We start from the raw sequence: 17,434 nt of genomic DNA, 5'->3' as shown, positions 1-17,434 counted from the left end.
TATGGAGGGTTCACAGTATGTAGACTATTAACTTGTTACTTTACATTACCTGTGTTTGTCGCAGCTGGTTGCATTATCATTACTATAGCTTCCTGCTGCTGCTAGCCCAGCTTGATACTGACACTGATGACAGCTTCAACTTAGTTTGTGTTACGTGTGTTTTTTTGTGTTCTTATTTTCTTTTTTTTTTTTTCTCTCTCTCTCTCTCTCTCTCTCTCTCTCTCTCTCTCTCTCTGTCTGCCTCCAGATGGTGCAATGAAAGTATTGCATGTGTGGAGTGGGAGTACAGGATGCTTTTTTAGGTATCTGCATAAGTCCATGTGATGGCCTCTGCACCAATTGTAAGCCAGCATTTGCTAATTGCATGCAGCCAGTTGTGTACTGATTGCAGTTCTCACTGTGATTTCAGGACACTGCTATAAAAGGGTATGTGAGATAGGTATTGCCCTTTCAGATTGTAAGGGCGGGGACCATGCTGCTATGCTGTGGACACTGTTCTCTGAGTGTAAAGGTTAGTATCTCTCTCATGATTCAGGCTGTGTTGTAGATTCACATTTCTCCATTCATCTCTCCTGTTTCCTGTACTAAGTGTGTATGCACACTGACACCTACAACTATATATATATATATATATATATATATATATATATATATATATATATATATATATATATAAATATACATACATTTATATATGTATATTAACTGACATTATTACCTACAAGCTACCAACTATCATGGCTGTTTCTGTTCACACACTACTATTATAGAAATCCACTAGATTTGACAGTAAGTATACATGACATGCTTTGTGTACTACACATCCTATATTCCCTTTACATTCATTCCTACTATTACATGATATGTTTATTTTAGCACAATGTTCTTGTTTAACAGTCATGGCTTAGTGGTAAGTCATGCAGACTACTGTTTCCAAGGTCCTGGGTTCGGGACTGACAGTGGGATTTTATTTTGCTTTTTAACTGACTACAGGACCTGTCAATCAGAGTGACTAAGGCACTTTTAAGCAGTTGTAACCGGGTTAGCGCTGGTTTACGCCGAGCTCCCGCATGCGCACTGGTGTTCAGCTCCGCGCACACCCGCTTACAACCGCTTAACAGTGCTTACTCTGGCGCACATCTGCGCTATTTTCTTTGAAAGAAATGAAAATAGGGAGACAGGAAAGTGGTGAAAAAGGGGTCACAAAGAGGGTAAGACAGTAGGGAAACAAGCTTGGGTTTTGCAGGAGGGATGTAGGTAAGGCCCATAGCTGCCCATTTCTTAATCAGCAACAGCTGTGCATATGTTTGTAATTTGGTGTGACATTTGAAACCTTCCACCCCTGAGAGATGTGTCAGGACAACAATAATACTTGTTGTACAGCCAATTGTAATTGATAGTTTCCATATCCAGCAGACATGTGTGCGGAATGGGCAGCTATGTATGGGGCATAATTTTTTTGTGGGTACAGAGTGCTCTTTTTTTTTTTTTTTTTCAGGTGAGAGTGGTATGTCAGGTAAAGGAAGTCGGTATAGCTGGGGAGGTAGGTTGGGTAGGTCAACAGAGAAGACAAACAAGACGCATACAGGGGCGGTGTATGACACGTGTGGGGGGTTACACAATTGACGGGGACAGATGTTTGGATATCCAGAGCCCATGAGCCCACAGATGGCAACAGTGGAACTGATATCCCCACCCATGGGCAGTTGCCACTGTTCCTTCACTGCCCAGGACGGGGCTATGCTGGGGGCTGTGTAGGCTGGGCAGCAGGCATGCCCGTAAGTTGTACCACCTGTGCCTCAAGCTGGCATAGGGGCCCAAGAACAGATTCCCGGATCTCCCTACTCACCACAGTCCGGACGTTATGGAGGGTGGGTGGTGGTTCTCCTCCGGCCACACTTGCAGAGGGGGGACGGGCCACATCCCCTGCAGTGCTTCCACCCGCAGGTGGCACAGGGCCACTGGAGGACAGTCCAGACTGGGCACTAGTGCCAGGTGCACTCGCCAGCTGAGGTGGGAGAGGTGGGTCCGCTGGAACCCGCCTTCCCTGTCGTCCTATGTTTTGCATTATGTCATGACAGTTTGGGTTAGTGACATACAATACCATTCACAATTAGTTGTAACAGCATGCATTAGTATTCCCATTAACCAAACACCCAGATATTCACACCATTGAACAGCGAGCATAACACATGCATAATTTGAACAGCAATACACAGTCCAACAACATGCAGGGTTGATTGATGGCAACAGGCCATCAGGTTTGGATGTATGAACAGGGCAGATGCATCAACGTACATGCAAATATGTATGACCCAACAGGACAAATGTCCAGGGGTGTTAATTGTGATTGCACATACCAATTTCATGTGGAATGGATTATATGTGGTTATAGGGTGGGGTGAAGAAAATATAATTAACACCTTTGAATACCAATACATATACTCTCTCACTTGTTTTCATTTTACTATTCAGGATGGTACTTACTTCTAGGCTTTATTGATATGTTTTACCTGTAGTTATTACAATCCTTTCCAGTAGTCTCACTTTTGTCATGTTTCAGTATTTCAACAGGGATATATTTCACACATGTGATTTGCACATCTTCTGCATCTGTACTTTTCAGCCTGCTGCAGGTTGTGTACTATTATATTACAGGTGGGGCATCTTTATTTCAGACTTTATTTCAGACATTTTCATTTTTCTGTTTGGATTACAGACTGCAACACACTTTTGTAATCAAGCAATACTTACAAACACTCTTACACTGTTACTTGCACATTTTATTACTTAGTGACTACACTGCACTCTTTTGCTAACTGTCATACTTTTATATTTCTTTACAGTTACTGGGAGAGGATTACTGACCTGCCTGGTGGCACAACTGCACCAGCCTATCGCCATAGGCTCTGCGGTTCGTAGAACGGACACCTGCAGCTGTAATATAAATGAAGTAATATTGGAATACACATCTCTATGATATCAGCTAGTTTAATTTCTTACATACATAATTAAATGTAACTTACTCAGTAGTGGGGCGTTGGGCATTTGCCAGGCCTCCTGGATCCAAAGGTTCAATTGGTCCTGCTTACATCTCTTCAGGTCCGCATGGTGGTGACAGACCTGCTCACCAGTCCTTGGAATCCCTCTGGCACTGGTGAGATCATGAGCCAATCGGTCCCATGCCTCAGCCCTATATGCTCCCCACAGGACCTGGTCCTGCATGAGTTGGGCCTCATGATTGTGGACTAGGAGCCAGACCATATATCTGAACGCCTCAATGCCCCACCTCTGTACTTGAAAGCAACTACCCTCACCTACCCCTGACATTCTGGCTGCAAGTTAGTTCTACAATCGCTTATGCTGTGTATTCCCGCCTATGGGGCTTATATATGCCGTTTTTCCCGCACTTATCTGTAATTGGCCATTTTGGAATTGTATCAACTTCACAAAACCTGCTTTGTCATGCTCCACTTTCTATTCATTCCTATATATTTGCTATTACTGCATTTCTAAGTACAGCTGTCATGGCTTAGTGGTTCAGTACCTTGACTATGGTGCATGGTATCCTGGGTTCGAACCTGGCCACTGCTTTTTATATTTTATGACTGTCTAGACAGGCTAGGGGGTGTGTCTGTGTAAAGGCTGTTTTGTTACAGCTTGCTCAACGTTGCCCGTTGGTTAGCTTGTTGGCGCGGTGCGCAGCTCCGCGCAAAAGGGTTACGCTGGTTTACGCCTCATTTGGCTGTCAGCACGCATATTACACTCAGCTCAGCTAGGGGCACACAGTTTCAGCGTGTTAAACCACTGCTCACCTTCGGGCACTCATTTTACATCTGTTAAACCACTGGTCACCCACGGGCAGATGCACTCAACTTGTTAAACTGTAGCTCAGCTCTAGGCACATCTGGCATTTTTTATTATTTTGTTATCTCACATTTCTTCAAAATAAATGGCCTATGTCATTACATTTTACATAAAATATAATTTTATATGTGTACATATATGTCAGGGACTTGTTTTGTGCTTATTTCACTAAAAGTAAAAATTGATGTTGTGGGGGCTCGAACCATGACTGCCTGCTCTTCAGCCGACGTCTCTACCACTACGCTATTGCTTTTTGGCTTACTTTGCATAGTTAGTTCTTATATGCTTTTCCACTTACTGCTAACTGTGGCTGAGCTTTGGGCACGCCAGCGCAAATGAGCGCACTCACGGGCAAACATCTTTACAGTTAAAAAAAATATATAACATGTTCATTTATATAATTTTATGTTCATAGTCTGTGGGGGCATGTGTTGTGTTGTGTTTATTCACATTTCCATGTACTCTGACGTGGGTGTTTACTTTGGGCACTTTTACTCTTCTGGGGGCGTGTCCGCTTGCAGGGCTCGGCCTACGGACATGCCCCCTACTGTCTTCCACGGACCGTGTTAGCCTTAGTTGTGATTCAGCATGCCCTCATGCATATGAATGACATGCTGACGTCACACCGTTTAACTGCAGCCTCCGTGTAAGCCTTGTATCTCTTACACGGAGGCTTTGTGAATCCTGCCCATTGTTTATCAGAATAAGATATATCTTATGGTATGGCTTACATAATAGACTCCTGTGACAAGACAGACAAAAGTTTGGAAAGTTACTTCCACATAAAAAACAGTCTTTATGAATTGATGTACATTTTATGTATGGATTAGAGGCATTTATGCATTTACAAACATAACTGTTATCTAAATTTTGAACATTAAACATTTCAGATTTACATTTTATGTCTATCGCAGAAGGTTTAAACCATGTAAATTTATATATACAACATGTGGGCATTGTAAAGTTAACTGTCTGTACTGGCATCCATGTTATAACTTTGAACAATTTACTGTATTTTGCATAGATAACAAACAGGTGATCAGGCTGAAGTCACTTAGAAGACACAGTGTCCTTCAGCAGATGAATTGATGGTGGAACATCACAGGACAGCTTCTACAGCATTACTCTGTATCCCCCAACGAAGTACTAGAACTATTGATCTGTTGATGCACTGGAACTGTCAATCTGTTGAACTCATGAAAAATTTAAGGCCGTTAAGAAAAATTAACTGTTGGTAATGGATAACAAAAAGGTTATGGGCAGTGGGCTAGACCAGCCATTGTACAATATTATTAGTCACTGTAAAATATTATTAGCAGAGAGCTAGGCTGACCAGACTGACACCGTACTACTGTATCCATTATTATTTATTTGTATCAGTACAAATTCTTGCCAAAGAGTTAATACTGTCAGAGTTATTTCAATTCTATTATAACACAGCTAGACAGACTGATGAACTCTCAATCCAAAAACGTCACTAAAGAGTGAAGATTACTGTCCAGTTTATATACTCTTTTAAAATGTCAAACAATGTTATTTTTAATGTCCTTGTTCTTCTGGTTTCTGTTTGTGTCATGAAAAAGTCAATGGTTATTTCTAACCTGGAGAGTTTCTTATGTCCTTCTTTGGTTATTTTCTTCCTTACTGTATCTGAAGACTTCACAAAAAGTCTCTCCACATCATCTTTGCGTCACTTGAAGTGTTTGTATTTTATTTCATTTATTTCTGCATCTGAAAGCTCACAGAAAGTCACCTTCCTTTTTCCTATAACAGGATGCCTTTACAGTAAGCCCACAGCTTTATGTTATTAATATCTAAGCTGATCATTAACTGTTCTAGAAAAGCACGCCATATTATTTATTTTCTTTACTGCACACACACACACACACACACACACACACACACACACACACACACACACACACACACACACACACACACACACACACACAGTATAATTCTGGGGAAAGCATTTTAATTTATACAATCTCTATCACTACTCTCTTTCACAACTCTAATGGATCTGCTCTATATTCCTACTATGTAGCTAAGACATTGAACCATTTTGAGAAATCACTAATTCCCACCTGTTGAAATGCAAACTAGTCCCCCCCCCCTTAGTACACATCTGTGCCATTGGTCTACTTCCCAGGTCAGACTTTTAATTCCAACTTTATCACTATCTACTTTCTGTAAGTTTCTTCAGACTACTCCTTCAGAGAAGATTTTTATTCTTTGACTAACAAATCATTAACAGAACAGATGTTATACTTCAAATTACTAATCCTTAATTTTTTTCTTCCCTTGTGTCCTTTAATAATTCCTCTCTCCTATATTGTTGACCTCTGCTGTTTAACAACTAACTCCCTCCTTCCTCTGCCATTTCCCCTTTCTCAACTCTTATGTGGTACTTCTGTCATGAATTTGAATTATTATTTGAATATATACTGTTTTAATATGTTGCATTACTCTAAAATGTTATGTCTTATACTAGTTTCTCTTCCTAATGTTTTTTAAAATGTGTATTGTTTGTACCAATCTTATTCTTGTGGAACTTTTCTGCCTGGGCCTCCCCTTAAAAGGGACAATGCTCAGTTGGAATTTTCTGGTAAACAAATGCAATAAAAAAATATTTTTTATATTAATGAAGTAACCAAGGGTAAGATTTTATGAAGAAGCGTAAGTACTTTGAAAAGAAAATGCATTGTAAAGTTGACTTTATTTACAGAAATATTATGGACATTTTTCAGTAGATATTTGAATGCTGAGGTTTTGTGCAGGTGGTCAAGAAGAGTAACTATAATGGACTGAAAGTTGAAAAAAAAGTTTAATTTGATTTCTGTCAGTCATGTTCATTTCACAAGACTAACAGAATACATATGTCGGTTTTATTTTGCAAAAATTGAAAATGCGTTAAATTATGGCAGGATGGCATAATTCAGCTTGGATAATGAAATGTGATTTCTCTTTGCAGATCTTGCTACAGGAAATGGCACCCCTTTTATATGTAGAAAACCTTGATTTGTGTGCATAGTTTTTATTTTCTAAGTCAATATAGTTTGAAAAGGTTAATTCTGGTCAAACAGCTCACTCTCTATCCTAATAGTAAAGTTTTCTCTGTATGCTGGTATGTCATTAAAATAACATAGTTAAAAAACAAATAACAGCAATCATAAACCTTCTTTATGGGTTACTTTTTTAATGTTTGCATTATTTTTTCATTGCTTTTCTTTTTTTCCATCCAGTGCCATGGTAGTACAAGTTACTGTTGATAACTCAAAGGACTTATCATTTTTGTCCCTGGATGTTGTACCTTCCGTATGGAGTCTTTGTACCTAGTATGGTCACATCAAGATTTTTGTGTATTCAAGTATCCTCCCATATTCAAAAAAGGCATGGACCAGGATTTAAAGTCAGGTCAGGTGTGAGCAGCAAGGATGCAGAAAAAAGTGCCTGTTAGTGCTGTCATGGAAACCAGTGATTCAGAGACACATTAACCAAAATGGAGAAAGACCTCAATATTGGCTAATTTGTATGTATCTGAATTGTTCGGTGATTACTGCAAGTGCTAGCAAGTGCTTTTCTGATGCCCTTATGGTGATCACCACTGGCAGCCAATACATCACACTAGCTCCATCCCCTTCATTCAGCTCCCCAAACACATATATACATGCAAACACACAGGCAGAAACACACATTCAAACCTTGATTTGTGTGCATATCTCTTATCTATTCCTGAGGTAACAAAACTTCCCTTATGTTGCCTCTTACTTCCCCATCACTGTTAAATAACAAATAACTACAGTCAGTAAATAATGCCAGACATTACAGCTTCACTCCTCTTATTATTCAGAAAATGCATCATGTTGCATGCTGTTCTATTAACTTTTTAGGGGGAATAGAGTAATACTTAAAAAGATTCTGTGATATCATCTAGTCTTTCCCCCGGGTTTGTCAAGAAATTTAGAGGACTGCCCTCTTAAGTCACAGGCCATTACAGTCCATCAATAATTCCGGACATTAGAGTTGCATTCTTCCTGCAAAACCTGAGAGCTTTTAACTTTTTAAGTGGATAAGAGTAATAGTAAAGGGTGCCTGGTGTCTAGTGCTTTCCCATGCTTCTTTCATATTGCAAAACTTTTTGTTTTATTAACTTTTTAAGTGGACTAGGGTAATATTAAAGAGCATCCCTGCTGTCTACTGTTTCCCCATACGTCATTTGTGCTGAAAAACCTGTTGCTCTGTTAACTTTCTGTGTGATTTATAATATCGCTTAAAAGTCATTGTTGTCTAGTCTTCCACTCTTACCTGCCCATATTGCAAGATTTGCTTGTTAGTTAAGGAGAGTTTAGGTATACCCCCATGCCACAAACTTATCCTTGCACAGACTTGCACATGGTTGTATATACAAACACACACACGCACACCTTCCTCCCCAACACACACACACACACACACACACACACACACACACACACACACACACACACACACACACACACACACACACACACATTCATACACAAATGCAATAAGAAACAGAAATGGTTAATGCATGCTGTAAAAAAGGCTTACTGCTGGCAGTAACATTTGAATCCTGACCAGTCTATCGGCAAATTAGTGACCCTGGAATTTGACCATAGGTGTGACTGCACTAAGGGCATAGCAAAATTAATTTAAAATGGGTGGCGAAAGCCAAACACACTCTGGCTAGGCTTATAAATGCCCTAGGGCAGATAGCCTAGTATGAACCTATGAACCTAAGTGCATGTATCTGTCTTTGTATATGTGTATGTGTATATGCATGTGTGTGTGTGTGTGTGTGTGTGTGTGTGTGTGTGTGTGTGTGTGTGTGTGTGTGTGTGTGTGTGTGTGTGTGTGTGTGTGTGTGTGTGTGTGTGTGTGTGTGTGTGTGTGTGTGTGTGTGTGTGTGTGTGTGTGTGTGTGTGTGTGTGTGTGTGTGTTTGTGATTTTGCTCACCTATAACCCTGAACTGGATACAGTGGATATCAGATAATGAAAGAATGAATTCCCTTTTTCCTTAACTGTTGTTTTTATTTTCTTTTTCCTGAAAGACTCTATGGAAAGGAATGTTGAAGGTAATAAAATTCTAAGGCAAATGACAAAAGAACACAGTACAAAAACTAACATGAAGTATATTTCTGCTACAGCAACGTGTAACTCAAATTATACAGTGGAAATAACAAATAAAGAGGAGCTTACACCATGGGTTAAATTAAGTTACCTATGGAAAGTAGTACTTGTTAATTTGAAAAACCTGTGTTATGCCTTTAGGTAAAAACGTTAATGGGTTCATAGGGTCATATGTGTTTACTAGGCTAATGGTGCAAGAGCCTTTGCAAGCCTAGGCAATAATGCCCAGGAGACGACAATATTATATCTTAATTCCCCAGATATGGGATGGGATAGTATTTGGATAGTGGGTGTTTGGGTGTTGGAACCCTGAGACATTTTACAGACTGTCTCTGTCCATAACAGACATGGGCAGTACCCTGAGAGTAAATTTACAGCTCCCCATCTATTTATCCAATTTTTTTTTTTTTAGAGAGTGAGAGATGGACTTTGTTCTATGAAGATGGGAAGTTTATTCCATAGATGAGGTAGCCTTTGGGATATGACGTTGTCTCTCCAGCATGTTCTGTTAGATTTACAATCAAGTTTAGGTCCATGGAACATGTAACCCTTGTATAATTTTTCTTGTGAATATTTAACATTTCATCAGGGCTGGATTACAGAATTCCTTCTAGGTAAGGCATAAGTCACCTCTCAATAAACAACGAGAAATGGAGTAAAGGGATAGGGCCTTTAGTTAGTCTGCATAAGACATGTGTCTTACGTTTTGTATTTTTTTAGTGAGAAACCTCTGGGGTGGCTCCAGTTGGTGCAAGTGCCTGGTTATTTACATGCAGAAGGGAGCACTGGACTCAGTTATGGGCTTGATAAGAGCAGAGTTCAGTGGCACTGTGACTTCATTTTTGACCCTGATTCCATGCCTTTATTTATAAGCTGAGCCACACAAAAGAATTTACTCACTACTGCAGCTACAAAGTAGTCAAAATTTAGGTTACTATCTATCTGTGTTCCTTGGTTCCTCACCACTGGGTCTACTTTTAGGGGTGTGCTATCAATATTATAATTTGCAAGGATAGCCGATTTACTGAAGGGTATGATTATGCATTTTTTAACATTTAGTCTCAATCTGTGGTTTTGGCACTAGGTATTTGTCATTTTTAGGCCTGTTTTTAGGATGTCAGCATCATTTGCAGATTCAATGGTTGCTCCCAGCTTACAGCTGTCAGAGAACTTAGTGAGCTAGAGGTCCCTAATATTTGCCTTCACTTTAGAGAAGTATATACTAAACAGGAAGAATTCCAACAGTGTACCATTTTACCCTTATCCATGGACCTGACAACTTTCTCAAAAAAGTCCACCAGATTGAACAGAAAAGACCTCCCTTTGACAAAGACAAATTAGGTTTGGTCTAGTGTTTGAAAATTTCCTATGTCATTATTGATCACGTTCATGATAATTCTCTCCATAATATTGCAGATAAGACTGGTCAAGCTTGTAAGTCTGTAGTTCCATAGGTCAGTTGATGGGACCCCTTGTGCAGAGGGATGACTGTTGCAGTGCCCCATTGCTCTGGAACAAAGCCTGCCCAGAGGCTCTGGTTAAAGAGGGTTTCTAGTGGCACTGATAGATTCTGTTTTAAGCAATTTAAGAAGTATCCTGGAATGTTGTCAGAACCCAGGAAAGTTGTTTTGGCTTTAGCGAGTGCATTAAGGACCTGTTCCCTCATAATGGCCAGTAGAGGGATGGTTGTGGGTATTTGGGTTTTTGGCCGGGTGAAAGTTCTGCTGTTCCTGATTAACTTGGCACATTGCTGAGCATTTTCCATGAGATTACAAACATAATTGAAAAAGGTCTTTTGGTTATCTTTTACCTAGGAACCTATCTTTGTCTCATAGTTTGCTTTGGCAGCTTTGTCCAGCTCTCTAATTTGTTTATTTAGACTGGTGGGAGCCTTTTTGTACTGTTTTCTCTCTTCCTTCTTGATTTTGGACTGGACTTTTTTCCTTTTGTTTATGCTAGAGGTCCACCAGGGCTGTTTATTTTTATCAGTAATCATAGGTTTGACTTGGACAGGTACTGCCTCCTCTATGCAGCTATGAATGTGGTTGTACGGTGTTTTTGTGTACAGCACAGTGTAGACCTTGGTGTCATCTTGGTTCAGAGGGGCTTGGAAGTTTAATAAGCTGTCATTTAGTTTGAGATAACTGGCCTTAGAAAAGTTATTAACAAGCTTCGAGTTTGATGGGTGCTTTAGGTTAGTTTTAATACTGTAGGAGATACTTTTGTGTTCAGTTCTTATCAGGGAGGAGTTAATGCACAGGCTAGAGCAGCATCCCCCCATATACCTGGTGGTCAAGGGTATTTGTGCCTCTAGCTGGGGAGCTAACTAATTGATCCAGGGTGTTTGCATTGATAAAGTCCAAAAACATCTCAGCAAGGGAATTATGGATCGTATAAGTCTACCAGTTTATGGAGGGTAGTTGAAGTCACTCATAAGTATGCTGCTAGGCTGAATGTTAAGAGACTCCAGTAGGTTTAGGTAGGAGGTATTGTTTTCCTGACTCATGTTAGTGGATCTGCAGCTAGCAAGGATATACTAGAGTGCCACATCTATGGTTAGTTGGGCATTGAGCTGCTTAAGAGAGTCATGTTGTTGGACCAGTCTAGTGTATTTTTCCTTTATAAACACTGAGATACCTCCTCTATTTGTTTTATCCTGAGCTGAGTGGGATTGAAATGTTTGAAAGGCATTGTAGCCTTTGGTAGCCATGGTGCTCTCCATGGTTTTGAACCATGTTTCCGTGACTTCACATATGTCTGCATTCTTCAGGGTTAGGAGTGCTTCCAGGGAGTGCAGTATTTTATTTAAACTCCTAGCATTGAGCAGCAGTACCTTTAGGTGGACATGACTGATTTTTGTTATGATGGAAGGTTTAAATACTTGGCATGTGGGGATAGATAAAGTTTTTGCTAGTATCAGGAAACCCAGTAGTGAAAAATGCAAACCATGTCTGGCAAAGCATTGTAGTTTGTCAATCATGTCTCTCCAACCTGACAGATATTGGTTCCCCTTGTTGTGACACCAGAAACTAAGCCAATTGTTGAAGTCAATCATTTTTTGCTGGTAATGTGGCATTATCACTAGTGAATGTATGATGCTCAAGTCTATATTCATAACCACCTGGGACACATATTCAGAAAGCTCCATCATGTCTCTGTTCATACAGTCCAGTGAGGTATATCTTAGATCATTTATGCCCACATGGACTATAACCATGTCATGCTAGTACTTGTAGTTTAAAGACCAAAGTGCATGTGTGATCTGACAGATCCTGGCTCCAAACAGACAGCTCACAGTGATAATCTGATTGTTTAGCCTGGTAAGGGGCAAATCAGTATGTCTTACAATGGAATCCACAACAACTAGAATGTCTGGCTGTGTGGTGTGTTGCCTTATGGCAACAATGTTTTTAGAGTCATGTGTTGTGTGAGGTGGTATCTTTTTTGAATGTGTGCAAAGCCACTGAAAGATCCTTTTAGGAGATCTTGGAGGTTTGGACAGTTTACAAGTGAGTACCTCCGCATATGTGGGTTTATGTGTTTGTTCCTTAGTGTTAGTAATGGGTGTCTTACATGTAATGATGACAATATGGTTCGCATTTTTTGTGTGCGCATATAAGAGCTTTGCCTCCAATGACATTGTGCATCTACAGCTCTCACATACTGTGTTTGTTTGTTCTAAAATTAAATGGTTGTCAGTGAATATGAGACAGTTACAACACTGCCACAGGATGCCCATATCCACCAGGGCAGAAACAGAGATGACAGGAAAGCACCTATCCATTATACCAGATCCTTAGTAGATGGAAAGGAGTAGGGGAGAGTCACTTAAAGTTCTAAGTGAGAGTGTTTAGTAATATACTATGGGATGATCTGCAGTGGTACTGCCCTCTGTGCAAACTGGTAGCTCTTTGAGCTGACTATGGAGAGCATTTCCTATATAGCATTTTAAAATGGAGAAGTTTACATATATACAAGGCACAGGAAACCTAATTTGCATGTTGCACAAATGTGAGGCTTTTATACCAGCAGGATTAAAGACTTTTACACAGTTAAGCCATCAGGCCAATCAGCTAAATATACAATAAGCCTTCCACCAGCAGTTCCCAACTTGGATAGGTTAAACCAGCCTTCTGCTCCCACCAGAGTGCAGAATAAAGTCATGTTAATGTAAAAAAAACTGGTTTTGAGCACAAGTGGAGTAACACATGCTTTACAACAAAAAGTTGAACTCTTGCAGTATCAGGAATCCTTGGAAATAAGTTCTATATAAATAATTCTGCAAATATAGGAAAACTTCTACAAACACAGAAAAATTTTGCAAAACATAGAAATATTTTGGCAAACTCAGGAGAACTTCGGTAAACTCAGACAGTAATCTTGTCAACATATCTTCAGAAAAAAATACTTTTAAAATAGATCCTGATAATAAAATCAGCAACATTTAAAATTATAAATGGTTTCATATTAAAAAAAAAAGAAATAAAAAAATCCATAATGATCCTCTAAATGAAATAAGGCTCACTACACTGACAGTGGTGTAAACCGTCATCCACTGAGGTATTACAAATGTGTCATCCTGCTCATAAGTGCACTCTGTGTTTACACTCCCAAAGATGTCTACACTGATTCATTTAATTGCAGAAATATGTTGTCTACAAGCACCCTGATAATAAATGGCATTATTTAAAGAATGTAGGACATTTATTTAAATCTGCTTCATAATAGTAATACAACAGACCAGGAGAGTAGAAACATTGTATATTTAGCCATGGTGGTGTGGTATAGTTGGGTTTGATCAAGCAATGCCCCCATGTTAAAATGTACTATGCCTACTCCTTGATTTAAGTCCTCCAAAAACTTCCTGATTTTAAGTTCATAGGTCTTACGAGACATGCAATCTAGGAGACCATTAAGCAGCCCAGTTTCAATTCCCAGTGGTCCCTAAAGCATTGTCTGGTTAATTGACTTGCTCAAGATCATACAGTAGGCAAATTAAGGTGCTATTCTATATTGTCTTATTATCACTATTGTGGTGCGATTGGCTATTAGACTTTGAATTTAGTTTGATCAAATTTATTCACACTACAAACAGCAAATTTGTAATTGAATGTCCTAGTAAACTGGAGGACCACTGACATTTATACTAATGCTAATGTTTTAATTGGATTACTTCAGGAATAGACAAAAAGCATATTCTACCTCTGTCATAGTCTGTGAGAGATAGAGTGAGTGTGTGTGTGTGTGTGTGTGTGTGTGTGTGTGTGTGTGTGTGTGTGTGTGTGTGTGTGTGCATGCGTAGGTGTGTTTCTATCTCTGTGTGCAAATATACTACTCCAATCAATTCCAATGGGACATGAAACCTACATTACTAATTTGCTGTCAACAGTTCATGCTACATGCCAAGCATACATGTTTTTTTACATACTACTTAACATTTTGTTTTGTTTTTGTGTAACTAAATATTCTAAGGTAAACAAATCACATTTTTGTGTAACTAAATATTCTAAGGTAAACAAATCACATTTTTGTTGTGTTGCCTGCTCTTACCTTTGATTCCCATTAGTCCTGGCTCTCCTTTGCTTCCTGGACTTCCATGGATTCCTGGAACACCGGGTACTCCTGGAACTCCAGCAGGACCCTGAAGAAATGCATAACCACATGGTCCTTTTATTTCTGTAAATTGAAGCATGTAATAAAAAGTTAGTTAAGTTAATAATTAAGTTAGATCATCACTTGTAAAATTGTGTGTGCCTATACCTATGTATATTACAAAATGCTGTTATGAAAAAATTGATACAAATGGAAAAAGGCTAAAAATAATAATTCAAGAGACCAAAAGACAAAACTGATCACTTGGGTAGGTGTAGATCGTGTACAATAAAGAAGTATTAATAATCCTGTTGAACTAGTTTGAATCTCTTCATAGACGCATAGGTATATACAAGGCTAATGACCACCAGTGCTTTTATAAGCCTAGCCACACAACCCAGCCCAATTTTGTTCCCTTCTAACATGTGCATCTTATTTGAAGCAGATGTTTGTTAGGAGGGGTATGTTAGTTAAAAGGATGCTAAAAGTTATGTGAGGGGTATGTTAGTTAGGGAATGGTTACTGATGGCCTCGGTCTATAACAGCATGGTGGGCCAGCCCGGGTATAAATTTATGTTTTCTTATCCAAAGGTCAAGGTTACATTTGAATAGACTTAAGGATGGGCTCTGCTTCACATGGATGGGTGGGCTGTTCCAGAGCATGGGGATCCTTTCAGACACTTCTGTCTTTCCAGAATGTTCTAGTGATATAGAAAACAATAGAACCATAAGGATGGCATCTATATTACACATGGTAGAACCTTTCCAAACGCCAACGCTATGCATCCTTTGTTTTTAATTTCAGCAAAATGTTGTCCCAAGCTCTGGCTAGTTCTTCAGCTTATAAATAATAATAAAATAATCCATCCACTGCAACTGTTACTTTATAAAAATTTTAATAGCAACTTTTATAAAGATAAGGGATTTTACGGTATTCGTACCACTTCTTCAGACCTTAAAAATACACCATAAAGCCATTCAGAAAATTAATTCAAAACTTTATCAACCTACAAACATTAAAAATAGCATTATATCATAATCGTTAACAAATTAGAATTCATTTCTACTGATATGTTAAGAGCAAAGGCTCTGTGAATGCCCATACATATTTCAGTGAATCAGGTTACTAGAATTCAGTTCTAATCATTGGTTGAAAACCACTTAATCAACCTACAAACATCAAAAATAGCATTACATCATAAGTGTTAACAAATCAGAATTAATTTCTACTCATAGGTTAAGAGCAAAAGCTCTGTGAATGTCCATACATCTTTCAGTGAATCAGGTTACTATAATTCAGTTCTAATCATTGGTTGAAAACAAACAGTAAAATAACACCCATGCATCATTCAATCAATCAACATAAAATTATCAATGCACACCCTTATTTTACATAGTGTCCCATTCATCTCAATGCCTGAGAGAACAGGCCTTCAAAACTGGTTTTAAAGAAACCTGTGCATTAAGTCCTGGAGGAACATGTCCTTGTAATTGCAGGATCCATTTCAATTCACTTTTTTCAGTGTCCCCTCCTCTTATGTTCTCTGATAGTATTTCACTAAGAACTTAAAAGTGTGCTGAACCCCACACTTAAAAGTGTGCTGAATGTGTTGTACAACAGCATTACTGCTTTTATTATGTCTAATATCATTAATATGCTCTAATATCCTTTCTTTCGAACTATGATTGGTTTCACCAATGTAGAAAGCATTACAAATAATGCAACTCAAGTAGTAGATCAAATTTCTGCTTCTCCAAACCACATAAAATCCATGATCTACTCACCTGTCATTGGATGTATAAAAAATGTACATGACCAAATAAATTTACAAGCTTTACATGACCTACAGTAAAAGGTACCTATTCTATCGGATACAACATTTGCAGGGTATAAATTGTTCTTATAACGTAACAGTCTCTTCAACGATAAATTATTTCTGAAGTTAAACTGTGGTGTACTATTAAGTACTCTTCTAATTTCAGGGTTTGCCATTAGAAACAGCCAGTTTTTTTCACAATGTCACATGTAATAATAATATCACTAGAACAGGAAAACACTAATCTATTCTCCCTTTTAGGTGGCTATGTATTATCTCCTGTAATGTACCTTGTGATGAATAGCTGCTTTCAAATGGAGTCGTTGCATTTGCAGCCATTTGTATTTATACAGTTTGTTCTCTAGTTCTTTTAACTGCATATCAAATAATTCCATTGTGGTAGAATCTAAAGTGGTACCATCATTAGATGCAAGATCAGTGGCTGGAAATAATAAAGGATCCACATCCGCTTGTAGAATCCATTGTTGATGATCAATGCTCATATATAGAGCATTGCTAAAATTATAGTCAAGTTCCAAGGTCATTCCTCCAGCCATTCCGCAGTTGTGACAGAGGAAAGTAGTACAAATGAACATATAAAAACTGCACAGCTCAATAAAGGTCAGAAAATTCCAACAAAGTCAAATAAATAATAACAGAATAATCAGACCACCATGACTGTTAGTTTATAAAAAGTTTAATAGCAACGTATATAAAGATAAGCACTTTCACAGTATTTACACTGCTTCTTTAGAGCATAAAAATACAACATAAAACCACTGCCATTCATAAAACTAATTAAAAACTTAATGAACTTATGAACATCAAAAATAGCATTACATCATAATTGGTTAAATCAGAATTCATTTCTACTCATAGGTTATGAGCAAAAGCTCCGGAAATGCCCATGCATTGTTTAGCAAGTGAGGTTATCAGAATTCAGTTCTAATCATTGGCTGAAAACAAACACTAAAAGAATACCCATGCATCATTTAACCAATCAA

At 38.6% G+C, this 17,434-nt stretch overlaps 1 protein-coding gene across 1 annotated transcript in view; it reads right to left on the bottom strand.

Moving 5' to 3' along the window:
- The window catches only part of LOC122816664 (ficolin-2-like), a 281,492-nt gene extending 264,505 nt beyond the window's left edge, over positions 1-16,987 (bottom strand). Inside the window, exons 1-2 of the mRNA XM_044089619.1 lie at positions 16,849-16,987; positions 14,572-14,697 (exon numbers count right to left, since the gene is read on the bottom strand). Coding sequence (XP_043945554.1) covers positions 14,572-14,697; positions 16,849-16,987 — 265 coding nt within the window. The remainder of the gene's footprint in view (positions 1-14,571; positions 14,698-16,848) is intronic.
- Positions 16,988-17,434: the final 447 nt, after the last annotated feature.

Source organism: Protopterus annectens, chromosome 1.part1 (genome assembly GCF_019279795.1).
Source record: "Protopterus annectens isolate FY-2018-M chromosome 1.part1, PAN1.0, whole genome shotgun sequence".
NCBI classification, from domain to species: Eukaryota; Metazoa; Chordata; order Ceratodontiformes; family Protopteridae; genus Protopterus; species Protopterus annectens.
The sequence above is the reverse complement of the archived record's forward strand: the minus strand, read 5'-3'. Positions and strand labels throughout refer to the sequence as shown.